The sequence below is a fragment of the Mycothermus thermophilus genome (genome assembly GCF_041956435.1).
Source record: "Mycothermus thermophilus strain CBS 625.91 unplaced genomic scaffold VTJ04scaffold_2, whole genome shotgun sequence".
Taxonomy (NCBI): Eukaryota; Fungi; Ascomycota; class Sordariomycetes; order Sordariales; family Chaetomiaceae; genus Mycothermus; species Mycothermus thermophilus.
This window is the reverse complement of record NW_027191428.1, coordinates 2,550,856-2,573,411: the sequence shown is the minus strand read 5'-3', so window position 1 is coordinate 2,573,411 and position 22,556 is coordinate 2,550,856. Positions and strand designations below refer to the sequence as shown.

The window sequence follows — 22,556 nt, the reverse complement described above, 5'->3', positions numbered from 1 at the left end:
ACTTTCCCTTTTTGGTTTGTCCTACATCTCCTAGTCCGGAGAACAACACTTGCCGCAGTCAACCTCAACCACCCGTCGTCCCTAGATCTGTCAAGCCCTCAGGAACTGTCAGGCAATGTGTGACTAAAGGCGTTTTTATTCCAGCTCAGGCTTTTTCTCGTTATCAATTAACGAAATATCATCGACGAGGAAACCTAGAAGACAAACAATGCCTCCTCCTCAAACAACATGTTGCCTGTTCTCTCACCGTCCTAGCTGAGCCTCCCTTCGGCAGGTAACTCGTATAACAGCATATACGTAAGCTCTCGCGTGGTTCAAGCGTACTTGAGCTATCACTATCGATGAACCAAAGGTGTCAGACTATGCGTGACAGAATAGTTGATGTCCAGGGGAAACCATGTACATACAACTCTTCCAACCTGGAAGCTCTTGCGACCTAAGATGCTTGAAGACCAACTACTCAAGATACCGCCTCTGATGGATTGGATTATCGATACCCGATATCCTATGAAGAGACATTCTTCCAGCCCTAGCAGATCAGGGACAGACTATACGAGTTATGGTCTTATGTATAATTCGGAGACCACCTGTACCGACATTTAGTACTGCATAACGTCGAATAATTTTCCGAGTCCAGGAGTCACCCAACAACATCACAACCAGACTCGGTGATGACCAGATTCCCGTTATCATCATAGCCAACCCTTCCCTCATCCACCGCCCTCCGCAGTTCCTCCCGAAGCGGCTCCCTTTCACCAGTCTCCGGATCCCACTCCCAACCTTCCTTCATCCACATCCACCTCAAGCAAGCCCTCAACTCTTTATCCTTCGGCAACACTCTCATCCACTCAGGCTGGAACCCCTCCCTCTGCTCCCCGCTTCCCGTCCAATCCCTCGACCTTCCTAGCAAAATATCTCTACAAAATATCCTCCACGAGTCAATCGCATACGGCCCCTGGGTGAGGTGTCCAATTTCCCAAGCACATCCCAGCGCTCTCTCCTTCGCATCCCTCACCACATTCCCTTCATCTCCTACCTCCTCGTCTTCGGGCCCGAACTCCTCCCCAGCCTTCACCCCTTTCCCATCTCCCCACCGTGGGTAATTCTTCACCCCGTACCTCCTCTCCCTACACGGCGGCCGCTCCAACCATCCCCGTGCATACCGCTGAATTGCGGCGCATCTCACATTCGCCAGGCCCAAAGGGCGGATCAAGGCCGTCACCTCGGCTGGGTCCGCCGTTGCCAGCTCCTCTGGGCCGGGATAACGGGAGATGAGTTTCCGGAAAACGGGGATCGCGGTTCTCCCATGTGTTTTGATCAGGAAGGTTACCGCGATGAGCAGGCGGAAGGGGGAGGTGGCGAGTTCTTCTTGAATTAGGCCGAAAGTCGGAGACGAGAGTGGCGGGATGGGGAGACGGGAGACGAAGCCTGGTGTGAGGCGAGGTTTTTTGTTTTGCGTGGAGGGTGGAGTGGTCGGTAGTCGTTTGCGCTGCCGGGCTGGAGTACTGAAGAAAGGGGATTGTGAGGGTGCCGGTCTCTTGATGACTGTTTGACTGATTGGGGGTTGAATGTCGGCTTCGGAGGTCGGTAGGGAGGGAGAAGCATCTCGTCGGGACGATGTGGCGGCGACACCCCAGAGGACGTCTTCTTCTTCTAGAGGACCGAGAGGAGGCAATGGTTCAAGCTTGGGAGAGCGTGGCATTTGTGGCACCTCGTCCCCGTGTGATCCTCTGTCTCTGGAAGCTCCGTTTTCCTCTTCTTCTGCCCCTTTCTCGTCGGCTGAATCGAGAAGCATTTGGTCGTGTGATGGACTACATGTTCTGCTCTGTTGTCGATGTATCTTCTCCTTCGCATCGTCCACGTCAGCCCAGAAGGGAGAAACCCCTTTTTCCTGGCCTCGCTTCTTCAAAACACCAGTTCTTGTCTGACTGCCGGTAATATCCTGAGTTCGGTCTTTATCCTCTACCGAGGCCTTTGTGTCATGTCCACAAGCCTCGGAGTTTCCAGCAAGAGCAGCCTCAAGGAACGGAATCAGACTCGTCTCCCCAACTGTATCGCCCTTGTCTCGCCTCAGAACTCTGCTCTTGTCTCTCAACGCGGAGGCACACTCAAAGAGCATAACCCACTCCTCAACCCCACGAGTAAGGCTGATCTCGCGGATCGCGTCCAACTCAGCCTGCGGGACCAAGCCGGATGTGATGAGCGAGCATAAAAAGTCCTCATCGTATGTCTCGAAACCATAGAGCAGGTCGTTGGCGCGGTTGTGGTTGAATGAGGGGCCAGGGTTGGACATGTTGATCTCATGGTTCGATGTGGCGGAACAATCGATGGAGTGGAGTCGTCGTGATCGTCGATGCGTGAACTCGAATGACGAGACTCTACCTACGTAATGGGAATGAGGAACGGATGTTCATTATTTGATCTGGGACATGGAAGTCGGGAAAAAGATCAATGGTACGTTCAGTTGTTGATGAAACGTGCAGACGAAATGGAAGAAAGTTGTCATGCGATCAGGAACGAAAAAAAAGAAAACTTACCATTGGTGCGACATCCATAACTGTGTCCATACACAAATCAACAGTGGTTGGACGATCAGATAGGGACCAACCGGCTGACCACCAGCCGACTCATCAGAGCGACAAAGGAAATAGTCTAGATTGATCAAGACCGAAAACGTTTTTTTGATTTACACTCCTTAACCGGGTCTACCCACCCATCACCCACCATCCCCTTTGCTCGATTTTCTCTCTGATGGCTTCCTTCCCTCATGCGGGCTCTCCGTACTCTACACACTATGCATCGGAACGTGGGCGAGCCTAGTAGTTATATGGTACATGGAATGGAAAGGCCAAGCCCCTTCAAAAACGTTCCAGTTCAAGCGCCAACCGCGCAGGCTCAGAGACGAGGTGGGGTATTGTCGACCTTCGGGGGATCGTAGACGATCTTTCTCGACTTGAGCCAAGCCCACTTGTAACGCTTGACCCAGACGCTCAGGGCGAACAGAACCGACGTGACAACGAGAACCTTCATTCCCATGCGTTTCCGGTCATCCATCTCTGGCTCGGCGGCCCAGTTGAGGAACTCGGTGACGTCCTTGGCCATCTGGGAGGTGGTCGCGGGGGTGCCGTCCTCGTACTCGACCAGGCCATCAAACAGGACACGGGCCATGGCGATACCGGTGCCGGGGAAGTAAGGGTTGAAGTTGAGGCCGGCACCAACCTGAGCACCGGCAGGAGGCTCATCAGGATAGCCGGTCAGAAGGCTGAAAATGTAATCGCAACCGCCATGGCGGGCCTTGACGATCAGGCTGAGGTCGGGGGGAAGGGCACCGTTGTTGGCGAAACGAGCGGCCTCCTCGTTCTTGTAAGGAGCCGGTAGATAGTCGGAGAGCTTGCCGGGGCGCTTTTCGATCTCGCCCTGCTCGTTGGGCTCGGTATCGTACTCGTTCTCCTCGGCGAGGGCCTTGGCCTCATCGACGGTCAGGATGGTGCCGACAAGGGCGCGGTAGGGCACACGGCTGAGAGAGTGGCACGAGGCGCAGACCTCACGGTAGACCTGGAAGCCTCGCCGGAGACTGTCGAAGTGTTCCCGTATCAGCAACAATAATCCGGGAGTGCGGGGTTCGGAGGCACGGGGAAGGTATTGCTTACGCCTGGTGGTCGAAGGTCTTAAACCACTGCTGGTGAACCCAGGGATACTTGGTAGGATGGAGACTATGTCGGCAGTGAGCTTCGTCGTCCTGATTGTTGTTTCTGGACACTAGCAGGCCTCGACGGCGCCCTTGCCGAATATGCCGCAACAGCAGGCAGGCAAGCCGGTGCGGCGCCCGAGGTCGGCCAATTCTCGAATGGAGCACTCACCCCTCCTCAGCGGGTGTCGCAGCATCCGCATGTCCGTAGAGATGATAGTACCAGGCGATCGAGCTGGCGGCAACGGCGGTAGCAGCGGCGGCAGCGATGTTCAACCGGAGGGGCGACTCAGCATTAGCCCCCGAGCTTGAGGACGACGCGGCGCGCTGTCAAGAAATGCAATTAGTATCGTTAATGGGAGGAAGGGCTGTAGGAGCCATGTGGAAAGACGTCGGAGGAAGTCTGTCGGGCAATTGGGGCGGGCAGGCGTCGTGTCGTTGAGAAAGGGCCTTCGTCATCAGGCGATGGGGTCGGGCGACTCTCTCCAAACCAAACCCTGGCCGAACAACCGACGGACGGCAACAACGCACCTTGGAAACGTGCACGGCGCCATTGCGCAGACTGGCAAACGCGCGCGTCGAGCGCAGGCAAGACCTCGCCAGCATGGTCGGCTACACCTTGCGGAGCTTGGGGAGGTGTCGTGGGTCGGATTGACAAGGCAATTCGCTGCCAATGTCGGGGTTTGGGCGGATGAGGTAGCAGGCTTCAAAGCTTCTCGTGAGTCTCAACGCAAGGTGCAAGGTCAGGTTTCTCAAAATCGGGATTCTTAGGAACTCTGGCCGTCTCATTGGTCCGCCAGGCAAGCTCTGCCCCCCAGGTCCCGCGGCCAAACACTTTCTCCGCGCTGCCGGCGGGATGCCCCACTTCGACGTCTCTTGCTGCGAGCATGTCACCACCAGCGACTGTGTGCCCGAGGTGTGTCAGTTAACAACATCCGACTGACTACCTTAGATACTTAAATCCAGACCTGATATTTATTATTCCAGGTTGCGACGACTGTCTAGAAATCTAACCAGCATCCATAATCTTTTTTATATATTTTGAACCTTCTGAATTTTTACTGCTTCCGACACACCCCTCTTTTTTGTTGTGTCTTCTGATCACCAAACGCCAGCTACCACTTATACTGTGAAAATGTTGCTCACACAACCCGGAATGAATTCAAACGCAGCACAACCAGAGATTCCCCTTTGAGACCAGCCTAGGCGCTGCTGGCCGTGCGCTGCAGCTCTCTCCTCTTCTTGACCGCATTGGCAAGGAGATCGAGAACCTGGACAGTGTCCTCCCATCCGATGCATGCATCTGTGATGCTCACGCCGTACTTGAGGCCCGCCTTGCCTTCCTTGGGGACCTTTTGGTTTCCTGGACTCGGGTTAGCATCAAGGAGAACCCGCATTGAGTCCCAGCAGAACAAGTACTCACCTTCGTTGATATTGCTCTCGATCATGACACCCATGATACCATCCTCGCCATTCGCGATCTGCTCAGCCAGAGCTGCGGCGACCTTGGGCTGGTTCTTGTGGTTCTTGAGCGAGTTGCCGTGGCTGCAGTCCACCATGAGCCTCTGCTTCAGACCAGCCTTCGCGAGGGCAGCCTTGGCTTCAGCAATGCTCTGGGCGTCGTAGTTGGTGCCCCGGGTGCCGCCGCGAAGGATCACGAAGCAATCCTCGTTACCGACAGTACCAACGATAGCGACAACGCCGGGCTTGGTGACAGACAGGAAGTGGTGAGGGTGCCTGACGGCCCCAATAGCGTCGACAGCAACGGTTAGGCTGCCATCGGTGCCGTTCTTGAAACCCACGGGGAAGCTCAGGCCGCTGGCAAGCTCGCGATGGAGCTGGCTCTCGGTCGTCCGGGCGCCAACAGCACCAAGGCTGAGCAGATCGGCAAGGAACTGAGGGCTGATAGTATCTAGCATCTCGCTGGCAATGGGCATGCCTCTGGAAGTGAGGTCCACGAACAGCTGCCGACTGATGCGGAGGCCCTTGTTGATGTTGAAGCTGTTGTCGATGTCCGGGTCGTTGATCAGGCCTTTCCATCCTACCGTGGTGCGCGGCTTCTCGAGGTAGGAGCGCATAATGATGAGCAGCTCATCCTTGTGCTTCTCCTTCTCCTTGAGCAGCAGGTCGCAGTACTCCAAAGCGGCCTTCGGGTCATGAATGGAGCAGGGGCCAATGACCACTAGTAACCTGTTCTTCTCATCGACACCGTTGACAATAGCCTCAGCCTCTTCGCGGCCCTTCAGCACCGTCTGCTTTGACTCGGGGGTTTGGGGGATCTCATGCTGGAGCAGATTGGGCGGCGTAAGAGGGTTGTAGCCGCGGACTAGTTGACGTCAGCGTCTGCGCCCAAGGGAAGGAACCAAATATCTGGGATGAATGCGTACTTCTCCAATCTTCGCTCTCGGCCTTGTTGCCGACGTTTTTATTCTCAATGTAGAAGGTCTGTTGGGGTTAGTCAACAGCGCAGAGCAAGCCTGAAAACCCTGTTTGAGTGTTTGCATGAGGATTGGACTTACAGCCATGGTGGCGGTCTTGAGCGGGGACTATACAGTAGGTGAACACAGCTTCAGCTAGTGTTTGAGATGGACAACGAGCGCTTCCAGACCTAACACGGGGAGGTGTCAAGGTAGACTGAAAAAATGCTGTGTCTCGATGTGATTGTTCACTTGAAGATGTGTCCCTGAAAATTCGAGGGACCTGGAACTTTTTGGGTGGAATGACTCAATGTGGGGCACATTAACCGCTTCTTGATGAAAGGAAGAAGGCGAGAGGCAAACAAAACTGGAAACATCGGAGCCGCCCGAAGTCTGGATACGGACGAGTCTCAGACAGAATTATATCCCAATCCTGGCTAGCAGCATGAGGCCACGTCCCAGTGGCTTGATGGTATCAATTACACTAGTAGCACGCATAGGTGTTTTCTTTGCTGGTGATGCGCTCTGAACACTAGGTACCTCAGGTACCTATGTCTAGCGGGTATTTCAGTGGAGGGAGGTACATACATACAGTGTCAAACGGATCATGGTGGATTTCGGTGATGAATTGGACCAGCGTAATGTTTCCAAATCCAGGCTTCAATAGTATGGACTGTTGGGTCTCTACCTACTGCGCAACACATATCAAGCATTATGGGTGAGCCTTTGGGACCGAAAACAAGGGAGGACAATCAAAGGACATGGAATCTGCTTGATGTCCCCGTTCATCGGAGTGCTTCGGCGAGATGGTCCAGAGGCAAACCGCCCGGTCCCACTTTGATCTTCCCCGACCCGCCCGTTCCGTCCCCGTTCGGTGTCGTCAGAGCTCCACTGTGCGACGCGCTGACCGTCGCGCCAAGCATCTTGCCGTCCGGAGTAAACTTTCAACCATCAACTTCCATTGTGACACAACGGCGACATCAGGGACAACGATAACTAGCTCCCAACGTCTTACAATCTCCAAACTCCAACAATCCAGCAAGACAAACAACGCGCCAGACACGATGGCTGATTCAAACCAAGATGACGACGTCAAGTCGAACAAGCGCAGCCATGCCGACTTTGAAGACGACAACGGCTCTGGTATGTTCAACAACATGCCTGGCGGCTTCCAATGTCCCGACCTTTGACATCCCGTTACCTTGGCTAATGGCATACGTTGATACAGACAGCTCGTCGGATGACGATATGGGTCCCCAGTTACCCTCCGCAGCTCCCAAGAAGAAACGTCGCGTCCTGCCCCACGAGAAGCTCTACATCTCAGCTCTTCCCAAGTCTGGCCGGTATTCGAAATCCCTGATGCATAAGGAGCAGCTGGCTTGGGTTCTCATGACCCCCGTCACAGAGTTCCTCATTACAACATCAGTCGATGGAGTCGTCAAGTTCTGGAAAAAGGTGTCCGAGGGCATCGAGTTTGTCAAGGAATTCAAAGCCCACCAGGGGCCCATCCGCTCCGTGTCCTGCAGCCAGGATGGCCGGAGCTTTGCAACCGCCGGCGTTGACAAGACGGTCAAGCTGTTCGACGTGGTCACGTTTGATCTCCTTGCCGCCCTCACCCTTGACTTCGTCCCGAGGTGTGTCTGCTGGGTCCATAAGAAAGGCTCGTCACTGCCCCTCCTCGCCATCTCCGAGAGCGACCCCAAGTACAGCATCCACATCTATGACGGCCGTGGCGAGAACCTGCAGCCCGTTCACACAATTACTGGTTTGCACCGAAGTCCCGTGTCAGTCATGGCCTACAACGATAGGTATGACTGTGTCATATCCGCTGATGAGGGCGGCATGGTGGAGTACTGGAGGCCAAGCGGCTCCTACGAGAAGCCCGACAACGTGTTCAAGTACAAAAGCGGGACCGGTCTCTTCGAGTTTAAGAAGGCAAAGTCTGCGCCAACTTGCATCACTTTGTCGCCAGATGGGAGTCGCTTTGCAACAATGTCATTCCCGGACCGAAAGATCCGTATCTTCGATTTCGCCACGGCCCAACTGCAACGAACATACGACGAATCCCTGCAGGTCATTGAGGATATGCAACATGCCGGGACTGCGCTGCAGAAACTGGATGCTGTCGAGTTCGGGCGCCGGTTAGCCCAGGAGCGCGAGCTCGAGTCCCCTGAAATGCGCGACAAGTTCAATGTCATCTTTGACGAATCCGGCCACTTTATCCTGTATGGCTCGTACCTTGGAGTCAAGGCCCTGAACACCTACACCAACAAGGTCGTCAAGGTGTATGGGAAAGACGAAGGTTTCCGCCCCGTCTGCCTGGCTCTGTATCAAGGCGCTCCTCAAAGAAAAGACACCACAACTGTGGCCATGGCCGCGTCGAGCAACCCCCTCCTACAAGACTCTGAGACACGCGATCCAATTCTCGTGGCTACCGGCATTGGCAAGGTTCGCTTCTACATGTTCACCAACGACGAGGAAATCTCCAAATCCTCGCGCGACGTGCAAAACGAGAAACCAACCATCCTGGGCGGCAAGAAGGCCGCCGAGGCCAAGAAGAAAGCCGAAACTGGCACGGCCGCCATCATCCACACCACCTATGGCGACATTCACATCCGCCTGTTCCCCGACGCCGCGCCCAAAGCCGTCGAAAACTTCGTTACACACTCGCGCCGCGGCTATTACAACAACACCATCTTCCACCGCGTCATTCGCAAGTTCATGATCCAGGGCGGCGACCCGCTGGGCGACGGCACCGGTGGCGAGAGTATCTGGGGCAAGGAGTTCGAGGACGAGTTCAGCTCCCTCAAGCATGACAAGCCCTACACGGTTAGTATGGCAAACGCGGGACCCAATACCAACGGCAGTCAGTTCTTTATCACAACTGAGAAGACGGTAAGACTGGAACCTCGCCTCATCATTCTCGATGATGGTTGCTAACACTCTTAGCCCTGGCTGGATGGCAAGCACACCATCTTCGGTCGTGCTGTTCAGGGGTTGGACGTCATCCATAAGATCGAAAACGTTAAGACGTACAAGGAGAAGCCTGTTGAGGATATCAAGATCATCAATATTGACATTCTGTAGCTGAAATCACGGGCAAAATGAAAACAGAATGTGCCACATGGACTAGATATTTCTTGTGTATAGAATTGGCCATTGCTAGTGAAGTGTTGTGTCCTGCCCTTCCCGAACCAACCCCAAGCGCCATCCATTACATCCCAGAAAGACTACTACATGACGGTCGACGAACAATCACCCTCTGTTGTATATCAACATCCCGTTCGCTCCATCCTTCTTCACCAAACTCTCACATACCGATTCAAATTTCCTCACCCAACACATCATGCCAAAACCCACCGCAAAGAACCGGATGTCCCTCACGCCTCGCTGCTCACGGTTTGACGGTCCACAGCTCCCTAGACCAGCCCATCTCCCGCATCTTCTTGGACGACGACGACACGGCCTGGCCCTTCTTTTCGTGAGCATAAACTGCCAGGGCCTTGCTGCATGAGGCGAGCGACTCGACGAGCTCCTTCATCCGGCCGCAGCGCATGAACTCCTTGGCCACATCTGAGTCCTTCTCGGCGATCTTGGCCGCCAAGTCCATGCACTCGAGCAAGTAGTCCCGCGAAAGGGAGGTGCCCACAAACTGCAGGCAGCTGATGTAGGCTAGGACGGTTTCTGGCAGGTAGGCTTGACGGAGGAGTTTGAAGTCTTCGTCCTTGGGTTCTAGAGAATAATAATTAGCATAACTTGCACGTTTTGGTGTCATAAATTGCTTCATACCTGGGTTGTCACCCAAAAGCCAGCCTTTGATAACAGGTTCCATGCATGCCTTAGCCATGCGGATCTCCTTGACGGTATGTTGCCACATCTCCCGAGACGTGTTAGTTTCCCCCCTATTGTTGAGCAACGTCAGCCATCTGAACAGTAGCAGCACAAAAAGGTGTTCATGGCAGTAGACATACTCCCTGCTAAGGCCAGCCACGGATGCCAGGGTCTCGATGGAATCGAGGGCCCGCACGAGACACTCCAGCTCCCACATGTTTCGCACAAGGCTGATGAGCTTCTCTTTGCTCATACGGCAGGTTTCAAGAAATTCGGCAGGGAAATCACCATTCGCAAAGTCGTCAAACCAACCCGGCCCAGGGTCCTCGGTGGCATCCCTGATAGGAATGGGTGATTTGGTCCGAAGAATCTCGCGTCCGGATACCCGCTCGCTGAACTGCCGTGCAGCTCGCAGTTTTTGTTTCTCTGTAACCCGTTAGCATTGACAAAGTAAAAGATAGATAGGACAAGCAACATACTGAGGAAATACTTATAAATCCGGATGACATAGTGGCAGGTCTCGACCAGAAATTCCGGAAACAAGAGAAGCCATTCCATGGCGCGGATGATGGCGTCGTCATCGACATGGATGGAATCGGGGTCTTCCCCAAAGAAATCGGGGGTCACCACCCGGCCATACTTCAAAGTCGGAGGCTTGTCCTCGAGGATCTTGAAATTCCCATTGGCTTCGCACTTGGCCTTCTTGTCATCAACATCCTCCAGATAAATGGCGGGCTGCTTCTTGGTGAATGCCCCGACATCAAGCCCCAGCTTTTTCATGATGGTAAGCTGGTTCAACCGTGCGTCGTTGTCCACGATGTGCATGAGGTTCCTGCTCAGAGCCTCAAATGCCCGCTCCCCATACAACTTGGAGCAATAGAGGGGAATCATTTCCTCAAGGCCGGTGAGACGCAGGTAGCTGATGTAGGCGGCAATGACGTGTTCACGGCAGAGATGCTGCGCTTCCATTGCACCCCATTCTTTCGTCGAACCAGCAAGGCGGTCGAGGGTAGAAATGATGATGAGGACATGGGCGACAATACGAAGGCCATCGTGATCTGTTAGCTTGAAGTACTTGGCGGGGTTGACGCCCTCAAATCCGGGAACATCAATCTTCGGAATCAACTTCGACTCATCCCTTTGGTTGGCGTGATTGGACAGCGCCAGTCCTTGGTGTAGGAGATGGCGGTCCAAGTCGTTGGCGACGATGGCACCCTGTAGTGCCTTGAGGGGCCGCAGGGCTTCTGTCTGGGTCTGAGGCCCAGACTCCAACTTAGCAACGAGACGCTTGCCAACCGTCACGGGGTCGCTATGGTGCAAGACGGCGTTGAACGCGGGGAACTGTTGAGCAACCTTGGCTACGCTCTCGCCGCCGTGCTTGATGAGGTATGAGTCGAATTGTGTCCGGAGAAGGGCGTTATAATTCGCGAAGAGAAAGTCGTCCCAGGACTTGCACACGGCCTCCACACTGTCGAGGTCGCCGGCCAACAACCCATACACCGCCCGATCATACTTGCCAGTCCCGCCCTCGCGCGCGGCCGCATAGCACATGCGCCTCCACAGAACGAGGGAACCGGGATCAAAGTCGAGTTGCTCTTCGTCTTCGGGGTTCGAGAGGGGCAGCGGGGCAATGGAAGCCGCCCTCCAGAGCTCGGTCCTTTCAGCGCACCAGTCGCGAATCTCTGACATGGAGCAGCCGCGGCGAAGCATTTCAAAGCATCCCAGCCAAATCGCTGACTCGAAGGACTCGTCCTCGGGCGCAAGCTTGCGGGCCTGCCGGGTGACCGCATCTGGATCCAGCTGAGTGACAAAAGTATTGGAGCCCAGATGCGCTTCCGAGACTGCGCGGTCACGGTGGTCCAGCACCCCTTGGTAGCCACTGACCTTTTTCTGAAGTTTGATCTTGTGGCGGGTATGGAGCCATCCATGGGCCAGGATGTCGCCTCTCTCAGCATTCCGCTGGAGATGACTAACGACCTCATCGATAGGTGGACCTTGGCTTGCGCTGCTTTGAAGCCATTCAAGCACGATTTTCCTCTCCCGTGCGACCGAGTCCGAAATCATAAATTCGTTCCACCACTGCCCGCGTGTCTTATTCGAGGAGTCGTCGGTGTTTCGAAGATGTGCTGCGGTCTGGTCGCGATAGCGCAAGGGCAGAACTCGCCGGAGGAGGTCCCACGTTTGGGCCTCTTCCTCGATGCGACGCACATCATCGCCGCCATGTCTCGAAGAAGCACCATCGTCGGTCTCATCAACATCCATATCTGTCGGGCCAGTCCTTTTCCAGCTGGCGCCGCGAGAGGATCGCTTTCGTGGTTGGCGCTGGCGCAAGTCGTCGAGTCTCTTGCGAGTATAGGCATAATATGATTCGACAAGTTTGAAAACTTGTGCGCGCTGTTCGGCTGGGGATCCCGTCAAGTTGGTGCTGTAGCGGTCGAGTTGCGCAGCAAAGTGGTCGACCTCCTCGCCTGCCCGGAGAGTGTCCCCCTGATAAGTCGGCTCGAGTTGCTCCATATCTTCGCCTGCTGTCCCTATGATGACATGTCAATGGCTTGGACGGATGATGGAAGGAGCCAATTTGAGGTGGCTTACCTTGGGCTGGGCTCGACAACTCAGACCGAGAGCTCTCAATTGAGGCCGGATAGTCCTGATGAAAGCATGGTCAGAGGATACCCGTAGAATCATAAAGACTGTAGGAGGTACAAAGCGACTTACAAATGCAGGCGCCATTGTGAGTCGAGAGTTGCCGTCGGCCTCAAGTTGCGAGTCGGAAAAGAGGTGTGGCTGGCAGCCTGAGCTGATCGATGGAGGTTGGGACAGACTCTGAGCTGCAGTGCCGGGGTCACCTATCGCATTCTCATCGACAGGTTATTAAATTGAAGAATGGGTCTCAAACTGGCCAGGACAGGGAGGAAACAAAGCTGCCCGGCGAAGGTGATCCAGATTCGAAGTTAGAGTCCACTCTCTCAGGTGCAGTTTGAAGTTGCATGCGGACCGCGTCGCGTCACTGAGCTTCCCCAAGAAAATCCGGACCTGTCCCTGGTTCGATCCCCACACTGTGGAGCACGGACCACCGCCCCACCCTTTCCACGCTTGAAAATTCCCACGACAGGCCGGAAATTTTGACGATTTTTTTCTCTTTTCTTTCTCATCAATGTCAATGGCATTCATATTAGAGTCTCGGGATAAGCTCTTCATTGCTTATTCAGGTCGAAAGACCTCTTGCGCGCTCAATGATAGCCTAGAGAAATTCACCTCCGTTCAAGTTACCCGATGCCTCCCTTCGGGTGGACATTTCTGGACGGTTGATACATTTCATTTCTCTTCTCTCCTGCCTGCTCTCAAGACGGGATGCGGCATTGCCGGTCTTTCTTGCGCTGCTCAAGCTTCAAGCGCAGCAGGCTTGCCTTTGGACAACTTGCCGATGTTGCTTGGTCTCCATTCTTTTCATAGAAGACGCGGCAACACTCGTAAAGAGCATCAACAAACTTTGTGCACTTTGCTTCATTGTAACCGTTCCTTGTGAGACAGTCTAGGTCGCCATCTCAGCAAGATGACAAAACGTATGGATGGATGTAAGGTGCTCCCTCACGTACCTTGGATGGCACACTAAATGTTGTCTTGGTCAACACCTCATTCAAGCTCTAGAGATCGGCTGGGACTGGGACGTACCGCTCGTGGTTGGCAAGGAGGATTGCTTTGAAGATCCTGCTCCAATCCCTGGAGTTAACAGTGTCAGCTTGGCCACTTTCGCTCAGAGCCTGTGATGGTGCCGAGCACCAACCATTGTATGGATTTGTTCGGTGAATAATGCTCCTGTTGTCGAGCAGTGGGCGTGGAAAATCGATAGTGTTTCTCGGTGTTCCAGGTGGCTGGTTCAGGTCAGGACTGGGAAACCGAGCAGCTGGAATATCGTAGGTGATTCAAGGGTGGTGTTGGGACAGGATCAAGGGGCCCTGATCCAACACCTAACAGACGACCTCTAGGGTGAGTTCTCTTGACACGACGGTGAGCAATCGTCTTTGTCCATTGACCAAGATGCCTGTTATTATCCTGTTCTCCATATGTGGTCAACGTCAGAGTCCTCGACCAATGGAAATTCACCCCAAATCAAACTCGGGTTTCTCCGTTGAGAAAGTGTCAGCGATCTCGTTATTATGTGGTGTTGTCTCTGATAAATCCGGGCAGCTTTGGCAGTGAGCTTCTTACCTATCTGCACCTAAGGTACTTACTACTGTACTCCGTAGGTCTAAGGTAGCCACCCAAGATCGAACATTGGATGATGCGCTAGGCGAAAACTGGTGCAAAAAAAGAATATGTTGTCCTGCACGAGATGAAAGTTAAGACTACCTCTAAAAAAGCTCTTTAATCTTGGCATACGTAGCTCAGATGGCTTGGTTGAAGCATGGGTACAAACATCCTGGAGCATGGAACTCTCGGTTGTTAGGTGATCATCAGGGCTTGTGATGTCGTCCTTGTTCTCCCCCCGTTCAAGCGGATGGCTCAGCTCAGGTCAGGCAGGCGCATTTTGACCCCACACCATTTTGTCGGCTCGTCAGAGCCCCGCCACGCCACTGGAAGCTTGAACAACCTCCAACGACAGGACTGAACCCAACCAAAACCGCGACGGCCTCTTCAGACCGAACGAGCGCCACAAATCATCCAAAAACAATTCCTTCTTTCCGTGTCCCACCTTCAATAGGCACCGACTCTCAAAGTACTTTCTTCAGGCTGGTCGTCAAAATCACCAGCCGGAGAACGACAACCAGAGCATCTACCTTACTGGAGGTAAGTTTGACTTTTGACCAGACGGCTGGGATTGCAGACCTCTCTCGTCCTCCCCCACCTCCAGGCTCCCACCGCGACTTCCACTCCCGCCTCCCTCTTCCTCTCTGAAACCAAAACATAACCATAAATTTCCACAACTTCTGACCAACGAAGCCAGTCCACCGCGCTCCTCAACGTTTCGCGTTTCTTCGCACCGACTTCCCTCCACACCAAAGCCCCAGCACAACCATCATCCACCATGGCCGACGCCGCAGAAAACGGCAGCCCGGGTCAGCCCAACCCTGGCCTGGAAGCACCTCCGCCCACCGAGCATCTGAATATCAAGGTCACGGACAACAATAACGAGGTTTTCTTCAAGATCAAGCGTACGACGAAGCTCGAGAAGTTGATGACTGCGTTCTGCGAGAGGCAGGGCAAGTCGCTGAACTCCGTCCGCTTCCTCTTTGAGGGTCAGCGTGTTCAGCCGACAGACACTCCAGACACGGTATGTTGGGTTCCTACAATTTCTCACTAGGAGGGGAGAGAGGGGCGAAGAGCTACCTGTCGAGAGTTATTTGGCATGACTCCTCTGATGGTGTACTGTCCGGCACCTGGTGTCCTGCTCTCCCTCTCTCTTCCCCAGACGAAACGAGACCGTAAAACAGCCAGCCGCTAACCCTGCCATGCTCTCACCAGTTGGAGATGCAAGATGGTGATACCTTAGAGGTGCACCAGGAGCAAGTCGGTGGTCATTGAACGACATGGATGCGACAAAGATCTGGGGGTAGGCGATTTCCGGGGAGTCATCGGCGCTTTGGTCTTGGTGGATGGATGGACTCATGGCGAATTGGAGGATGGATGTTTGCTTTTTGCTTTTTCAAATTCGGGATGGGAGCTACACTGGCGGAAAGAAGCTTCATTGATGATAGGGTAATCTCAACGATGGCTCTCTGCCAGGGTTTATCAGCCAGTACGTGCTTCCAGACGATGCGTTTCGCGACTTCTCGGGGATCACTGGCCCAAGAAGATGACGTATGGTCCATCCTTCACTATGTTCACTTCTTCCCAGTTGAGTCTCGCACATTCTGAAGATGGGGATCTTGAAATACAAATCCATTCTACCACTAACGTGACCCCAGAGTTCCTGAGTACATCCTCACAGAGTACCAATCTCTGTGATAATGTCTTGTACCTAATCACAGAACCAACCAACATGACACCACTACGGGATGCCCGAGAGACAGTCTTGTATTTCCGTAATAATATGGGTGACGAAGCGATGCAGACATCATCATTCCCTAATAAATCTAGGCTCGCACAGATGATGACAACAATGACGCTAATAAAAGGCAACCATGACTCCAGCAATTCCGAATGCTACACGAGATTCGTAAAGCTTCATAGCTCATGAAATGACATAGCGCCCATACAATCAAGCCTTCAACTCCCGCTCCATGCACTTGGTACACAGGACGAACAACTCGCCCGGTGCGCCGCGACCCTCCATGGGGAAAATCTGCCCATCATCAAATCCTCCATTGCACGTGGCACACCGGAAGCACTCATCGTGCCACTCCCCGCCCAGAGCACGAATGTACTGCCCGATCACTGCCTTGCGGCACTTCTTGCACTTGGGCGCCCTGCGCTCTGTGCGCTTGGTCTGACAGGACACGCACCACGCATAACCGTCCTTTTCGATATGCGTCATGCCCTTGCCAAAAGGCTCGCCGCACTCAGCGCAGAAGAAGTGGCCAAAGTGCCAGTGGGCGCCCAGGGCCACGACGTGCTCACCCATGATGGGCGTCTTGCAATGCTTGCACCGCGGCGCGAACAGCTCGTGCCAGTCCAGGTGGCAGTAGAAGCGCAGCCGGTCGTCGCCATCGTCGGCGGCCGTCTTGCCGGGTTCTTCGGGGAGGACTTCGCCTGCGGCGCGGCGCGCGATACGCTCCAGGCGGGCTGCTCGGTGGTCGTCGGGCTCGGGAGAGATCTCGAGTGCTTCGAGGGAGGTGCCGCACTGGTAGCATGTAAAGCACTGGGGGTGGAACCGTTCGGGACTTCCAGCGAGAGAGACAAAGCGGCCCTGGAGAGGGAGGCCGCATTCGTGGCAGAGTGCCGAGGCACGAGCGCCGGCGGGGGGCTTCGCCCGAGGAGGGCGCCGGACACGGGGACCTCCAGGCTGTGGTGTGGGAAGCGGACGGCTGGAGCCGCCATTTGCGTTGGACGAGGAGCCGCCGTCATCCGGGGTTACAATCACAGGGATGCTTGGGCCACCGGCATTCCCCCCTCCTTCGGGCTCGATCACAATGGCAGGGGGCGATGTCGACGAGTCGTCCGACACCGCGATCACCGGGATGGACGGAGGAGCATCTACTTGAATAGTGGGCGGAGGGGGTTGGGTACGCTTCGGCACCGACGGCGCGGGCGGCGGGGGCGCAGTAGCGTCCGAAACAGCGATAGAAGGGATCGCCGGGGTCTGCTTTTGTTGCGGCTGCTGGCGGAGCCCGCCCGGGGTGAGACAGACCGGGTGGCTGGTTCCGCCGCCGCGGCCGGCCCTCGGATCGTCTGACTTATCGTCAGTAGCCTCCTCAGGGGGCTTCCAGTTCTTGTCAAAGCTTACGATAGGTCGACCAGGACTATCGCTGACAGCTGATGGAGTGGGCAGTTTGGGACTGCGGTCCTTCAGCTTCATGCTGGTGGCCTGCCTGATCTCGTCGCTGCGAATCTCCATGCCATGCTTCCGGGGTACGTCATCACGCCGGGCCGCGGACGGCACAGGAGGGTTGGTTGTATACTCCGGGTTCCGCGACTGGGTAGGGGGGTTTTTGTAGATCTCATATCTGGAAACCAACTTCTCGGGTGAGGGAGACCGCGAGCTCGTCTTGGACTCGGTACTCACCCTCGGAGTGATCTGGATACGGTTCAAAGGCTCCTTGGGCTTCGGCTGAAGAGGCTTAACGCCATCGTCTGGCGACGTCCCCGCCAGTCGATCGGTCGAGGTTTCGTTGTCTGGCTCCTCCCAGATCTGGTCGCCTGAGAACGGCTTCTTATCCTCGCCACTATTCGCTCGCTTTTGTCTGCCCCTAGGCCTGGCGAAGGGGGACCTGGAGTGCACATCACCATAGGACTTGGGCTCCCGAACAGAAGTCGGTGCCTCTGGCTCGGGAGTGGAGATGTGAGGCAACGAGGCAAATGACGTTCGGCCGACGGGACCGTCTCCGTCAGTAGAGCTTCCCGAGGCTGACCGCGAGCGAACCGAGTCCCGAGCAAGACCGGTGGGCGCAACATCATTTCCATACCGACCAACGCTAGCAGTGCGGGCGTGTGCATAGCTGTTCTTCCTAAGGTGCGGTCGGTATCGATATGGCGCCCCAGGCTGCGGTACTTTTCCGGGGTTCTGATGCTGCCACACCAGTTCGGCGGCTTCGTTGAGAGCGGCGTTGTAGATGCGCTTCTCCTCGTCACTCTCCTCATCCCCCTCTTGCTGCTTGGCTTTTTGGGCTTCATGTTGCAGGTCCAAATCCTCCATGGCTCTTCTGAGAGAGTGTGCCTCCTCCTTCTCCATCCACCGTTGGCCACGCTCAATGTATGTTGCGCTTGGCACAACTTCGGAAGGTTTCAGCGGCTGCACGGGCTTGTCGGGGTAATAGTCCTTGCCGGCCGGCCTGGTGGAATATGTCGACCGGATGCTTGGAGCGAGGGATGGACGGCTGGCAGACGGGTTGACACTGTCTGCATCGGATTGGGCACGCTGGTGACGGTGGGTAGGAGGGATCGGGGGCGGCGAAGGAGACGACGTTCCGGCAGGAGATACGGCGCTGGATGAGACGGCGGTATGGTCAAACTTGGAGGCGGGCGGAGGGCGAGCGCCAGCTGGTCTATTGACGCGATGGCTTCGAAGGTCGGCGAGGTATGCCGCTGGCGAACAGGTCAGCACCGGGGCAAACCATCCACCCTAGGGTCTCCTCGGCGAGCTGGAGAGAGGCATACCAAACTGTTCGTTCGTCATGTAGGCTGGAGACGGCGGCGTCACCTTTCGGGAGCCGCACTCCTTGGACCTGCCTCGCGTGAACATGGCGGCCACCTTCAAGAGTGCAGCTCAATGTAGAGAGAAGTTGAGAACTGTTGCAAGTTGAGGCTGAGGACGCTCAGGATTTGGGATCGAGTACGGAGCTGAAGGCAGCGGCAGCTGGCGCGAGCGGTCAGGCCCGGCCGCTGTGTCGATTTATGGGACCTTGGGAATGTTTACCGTCGGGGTCTTAGACAGATCGATGACGTTGCTAGGCAGGTTGGATGAAACACAACACGGGCGGCAGCGCAGAGAAGGCCACCGAAGGATGACTCAAGGTGCAAGTGGCCGTCCATCGAAGCGGGAGATGTACAGCTGTATGCTGGTGAGGCGCTGCGGCTGATTGGCCCGTCCACAAAGACAAACATGGGGTTCCCCCGGTGACCGGGCCTGGCCAGGGGCAACAATGGAACACAACACCCTGGACCCAAGGGTCACCTGCAAATGTTGTGAATATTCGTGAATGGTTTGTGAAAGAAACAAACCTGAGATGCCCCATTTTCTCCTTTCTTTGGCTGCTCAGCTCACTAGGGAACCAGTCAGCCAACTGTGCTGGGCGATGCTCATTCGCTCTGACTGATGAACTCAGGTCTCCATCGGAAAGTCTCGGCCATAAGACAACACAACAGCCCAAGGGTCGGGTTCTGTGTTGAAGATCACGTGTTGGAAGAACAACCAACGCCAACAAGAAAAGAAAGGGCAGCACTACGGAGCAGGATCACTTTTTTTCTGGGCGTTTCCGGAAGCTCCTCCGACTCAGGTACTTGATGGTGGGCGTCTGAGGATTTTTTTCCCCTAACGTATTGTTAGTGTAGCATACTATAATCATCAAGTCTCCCTTTCCCTTTTGTTTTATCGTTGTGTTCAACCAGCTCAACCACACTAGGGGCTCCAGTCCGATTCAGGACGTGGTGCAAGGATGCCGGCATCGGTTCCCCGCACCCGGTGTCCGGATGCTGGGAAGGTGAGGCAGGCCCACACCGGCACATCCATGGATGCAACTTGGTTTTGGGAATCGCACAACAGCCCGCCAAAGCAACCTCGGGTCCCATTGCGGACCCAGTGCTTATAGAAGTCCGTCACCGCTTCATGAACAGGGAAGGAATTCGAAGTCAGTGTCAACACATTCGTGTCGTCTCTGTTTGACAATGTTGCGGTGTCAAGGAGCTGGAAGCCCTGGACACGTTTACGGAGTCGAGTCTTTTTTTTTTTTTAGGAGCACTATCGCCGGGAGCCTGGACCTCCCGTCCCCAATGCAACGGGACAAGATTTCCGCCTCAACTGTCGGGGCCGAGGATGTGAATGGCGATGTTCCATTGGGGGATCGACCTTCTCGGATTTGGGTCGCAGCCCTAGTGACTCTCTGCCCTGCTGTTTGATGCAGCTGTGGTTCCCGCTATGTCCGAGTCAAGCCAAGTTGAGATGCAACCGTTGGCGGGCTCGGTGGATGGCCGAGGTGGTGATCCCAACACCTCGGAATCGCGAACCTCAAACAACGCTAGTTACGTTTTGTCAAGGTACAGTGGCATCAGTGTTGGCCGCTCCTTGCCAGGTCACAATGGAATACATATTACCGTGTCATTCAGCGTTTGTTGGCTCCGGCCTTTGACAACGGTTTCTTTCGAGATTGCTCCAGGGTTTATTTGTAATCTGGCATTCTGAAGCAAGAGCCCCAAATGACACCCCAACCATAGAGGCTAGTCTTCACGACATCAATACTTGCCTTCGACTCGTTGAACCCTAGTGAAGTCTAAATCAACGTCAACCGGGCCGAGAATATGGCCACCAAGGACGTTACTGTCGACGGGCCGGTATCCCTGAGCTCGGAGTCGACCTCCCCTGGTCCTCTCGACACGAACCAGGAGAAGCCCTCTGTTCAGGAGACAGAAGAAAAGGCAGTTGTATCAGAGGAAAGCCCTGCCGAAACAGAGTCCCAAAAAGAAACCGAATTCAAGGAAGGGGGATATGGCTGGTTCGTAGTCAAAGTACCATCCTATGGACACTTTCTTCCGGACATCCTGACCAAGTCGCTCTACCTATAGGATCGTTGTTCTTGCTGCATTCCTCGTCAACGCCCATACCTGGGGCCTGAACTCTTCGTATTCTGTCTTCCTCGCGTATTACCTACGTTCCGGCGGCATCGAGGGTGCCTCTCCACTCGGCTTCGCGTTTGTCGGCGGCTTATCAATTTCCATGTGTACGTTGCATTCCGTTGCGTTTCCTAGGTCAGACGTTGCTAACACCTCATTTGCAGCCATGCTGATATCCCCGTTTGCAACCTGGTCCATCGGTCGGTTTGGAACACTTCCTACCATGCGAGCTGGCGCTGTATTGGTGGGGTGAGTGACCAGCATTTCCTCTGCCAGGTGTTCTTGAGCTAGATGTTGACTGTCCGCTGCTCAGGGGTTCTTTCATTGCGGCTTCGTTCGCTACGCACATCTGGCATCTCATCCTCAGCCAGGGCGTGTGTTTCGGCTTCGGGATGGGTCTCTGTTCCAACGCCCCAGCACCCGTGATACCCCAATGGTTCGACAAGAAACGCTCTTTTGCTAATGCCATAGCTACTGCGGGCTCGGGGTTTGGCGGCCTCGTCTACTCGCTGGCAACCAACGCCATGATATCAAATCTTGGGCTTGCTTGGGCGTTTCGAATTCTCGCCATCGTCGCTTTCGTGGTGAATGCGTTTTGCAGCCTGATCATGCGGGACCGGAACAAGGAAGTCGGCTCCATCCATGTTGCGTTCCACCGAGAACTTCTCCGGTACCAAGAGGTTTGGCTGTTGATGGCCTGGGGGATCTTTAGCATCCTGGGCTACATTATCCTTATATTCTCCATCACCGACTATGCGCAGACGGTAGGGTTTACAGCCGGGCAAGGTTCACTCGCAGCCGCCATGTTCAACTGTGAGTCACACATCCCAACTCATTTTCCAACTCCCAGCCCATTGTGTTGCTGTATTCTTACGTATCTATTACTCTAGTGTCCCAGGGCATCGGACGCCCTATCATCGGGTTCGCCAGTGACCACCTTGGGAGGTTTAATGTTGCCGCCATTGGCACACTAATCGCAGCTCTTGCCTCCTTCTTCCTGTGGATATTTGCTGGGGTTCATTTCGGTGGCTTGATTGTCTTCTCTCTCTTTGGAGCCTTCGCCGGCATCATTTGGCCGTGTCTAGCACCCATCGGAACCGAGGTTGTTGGCTTGCCGCTGTTGCCATCATGTAAGAAGTGTCCAGTCCCTGAGCTCCAGATCATAGAAGTTCGACAGCTCACAGGCCACTCAGTGTTTTCGATATTTTGGTTCATACTGCTAGTACCCGCGACATTGTATGCTTCCAGTGCCGGTCCCCCGCATGTTATCCAGGTGACTAACGCTTTATAACAGCGCCGAAGTGATCGGTTTAAGTCTGCGGACATCTGGCCAAGACGCATATCTTCATGTCCAGGTGTTTACGGGGGCAATGTATGTTGCTGCCTTCATCTCATGTATGTGTCTCCTATCCTTCATTGCTCGCCTTCTGCTCTACTTCAGTGTTTTAACATCGCCCTTCTCAGTGTGGCTGCTCCGGAGCTGGAAAATAAAACAGTTGGATTTGTTCGGGCTGAATGAAGAGCATCACAACGAAGGTAGTCAGGCAACAGGGCAGGACGGAGCGGAACGGACTGCAGCGCGTCGCACCCCGAGTGTTGGTGAGTATTTGTCTGGACTGCTGGTGGTGAAGAGGATTTGATATGTACTCCAAGTTTAAAAAAATAACAATATGTCGTGTCAAAAGGAAATGGTATCA

General features: G+C 54.7%; 10 protein-coding genes across 10 annotated transcripts; 3 read left to right on the top strand and 7 right to left on the bottom strand.

The window, feature by feature from the left end:
• Positions 1 to 640: 640 nt before the first annotated feature.
• Positions 641 to 2,293, bottom strand: VTJ04DRAFT_3100 (uncharacterized protein; the record flags this gene model as incomplete). Its single annotated transcript, XM_069360964.1, has 1 exon — positions 641 to 2,293. The coding sequence occupies one exon, from the start codon at positions 2,291 to 2,293 to the stop codon at positions 641 to 643; it is 1,653 nt and encodes a 550-aa protein (XP_069221621.1).
• Positions 2,294 to 2,895: 602 nt separating this feature from the next.
• Positions 2,896 to 4,294, bottom strand: VTJ04DRAFT_3099 (uncharacterized protein; the record flags this gene model as incomplete). Its single annotated transcript, XM_069360961.1, has 4 exons — positions 2,896 to 3,574; positions 3,651 to 3,713; positions 3,861 to 4,015; positions 4,220 to 4,294. 4 exons carry the CDS (start codon positions 4,292 to 4,294, stop codon positions 2,896 to 2,898), a joined length of 972 nt encoding a protein of 323 aa, XP_069221620.1.
• Positions 4,295 to 4,890: 596 nt separating this feature from the next.
• VTJ04DRAFT_3098 (uncharacterized protein) lies at positions 4,891 to 6,213 on the bottom strand (the record flags this gene model as incomplete). The annotated part of the gene is made up of 4 exons (XM_069360960.1): positions 4,891 to 5,051; positions 5,112 to 6,014; positions 6,076 to 6,133; positions 6,208 to 6,213. 4 exons carry the CDS (start codon positions 6,211 to 6,213, stop codon positions 4,891 to 4,893), a joined length of 1,128 nt encoding a protein of 375 aa, XP_069221619.1.
• A 956-nt stretch (positions 6,214 to 7,169) lies between these two features.
• On the top strand, positions 7,170 to 9,192 carry VTJ04DRAFT_3097 (uncharacterized protein; the record flags this gene model as incomplete). Its single annotated transcript, XM_069360959.1, has 3 exons — positions 7,170 to 7,248; positions 7,334 to 9,000; positions 9,055 to 9,192. 3 exons carry the CDS (start codon positions 7,170 to 7,172, stop codon positions 9,190 to 9,192), a joined length of 1,884 nt encoding a protein of 627 aa, XP_069221618.1.
• A 307-nt stretch (positions 9,193 to 9,499) lies between these two features.
• VTJ04DRAFT_3096 (uncharacterized protein) lies at positions 9,500 to 12,666 on the bottom strand (the record flags this gene model as incomplete). Its single annotated transcript, XM_069360958.1, has 6 exons — positions 9,500 to 9,837; positions 9,895 to 10,007; positions 10,077 to 10,362; positions 10,416 to 12,467; positions 12,529 to 12,583; positions 12,652 to 12,666. The coding sequence occupies 6 exons, from the start codon at positions 12,664 to 12,666 to the stop codon at positions 9,500 to 9,502; spliced, it is 2,859 nt and encodes a 952-aa protein (XP_069221617.1).
• A 611-nt stretch (positions 12,667 to 13,277) lies between these two features.
• VTJ04DRAFT_3095 (uncharacterized protein) lies at positions 13,278 to 13,723 on the bottom strand (the record flags this gene model as incomplete). The annotated part of the gene is made up of 4 exons (XM_069360957.1): positions 13,278 to 13,468; positions 13,533 to 13,545; positions 13,609 to 13,656; positions 13,721 to 13,723. The coding sequence occupies 4 exons, from the start codon at positions 13,721 to 13,723 to the stop codon at positions 13,278 to 13,280; spliced, it is 255 nt and encodes an 84-aa protein (XP_069221616.1).
• A 1,239-nt stretch (positions 13,724 to 14,962) lies between these two features.
• VTJ04DRAFT_3094 (uncharacterized protein) lies at positions 14,963 to 15,459 on the top strand (the record flags this gene model as incomplete). Its single annotated transcript, XM_069360956.1, has 2 exons — positions 14,963 to 15,208; positions 15,400 to 15,459. 2 exons carry the CDS (start codon positions 14,963 to 14,965, stop codon positions 15,457 to 15,459), a joined length of 306 nt encoding a protein of 101 aa, XP_069221615.1.
• A 47-nt stretch (positions 15,460 to 15,506) lies between these two features.
• On the bottom strand, positions 15,507 to 15,746 carry VTJ04DRAFT_3093 (uncharacterized protein; the record flags this gene model as incomplete). Its single annotated transcript, XM_069360955.1, has 1 exon — positions 15,507 to 15,746. One exon carries the CDS (start codon positions 15,744 to 15,746, stop codon positions 15,507 to 15,509), a length of 240 nt encoding a protein of 79 aa, XP_069221614.1.
• Positions 15,747 to 16,135: 389 nt separating this feature from the next.
• VTJ04DRAFT_3092 (uncharacterized protein) lies at positions 16,136 to 18,775 on the bottom strand (the record flags this gene model as incomplete). The annotated part of the gene is made up of 2 exons (XM_069360954.1): positions 16,136 to 18,618; positions 18,691 to 18,775. The coding sequence occupies 2 exons, from the start codon at positions 18,773 to 18,775 to the stop codon at positions 16,136 to 16,138; spliced, it is 2,568 nt and encodes an 855-aa protein (XP_069221613.1).
• A 1,772-nt stretch (positions 18,776 to 20,547) lies between these two features.
• On the top strand, positions 20,548 to 22,499 carry VTJ04DRAFT_3091 (uncharacterized protein; the record flags this gene model as incomplete). Its single annotated transcript, XM_069360953.1, has 8 exons — positions 20,548 to 20,741; positions 20,812 to 20,966; positions 21,024 to 21,108; positions 21,173 to 21,672; positions 21,750 to 21,989; positions 22,053 to 22,095; positions 22,154 to 22,254; positions 22,324 to 22,499. 8 exons carry the CDS (start codon positions 20,548 to 20,550, stop codon positions 22,497 to 22,499), a joined length of 1,494 nt encoding a protein of 497 aa, XP_069221612.1.
• Positions 22,500 to 22,556: the final 57 nt, after the last annotated feature.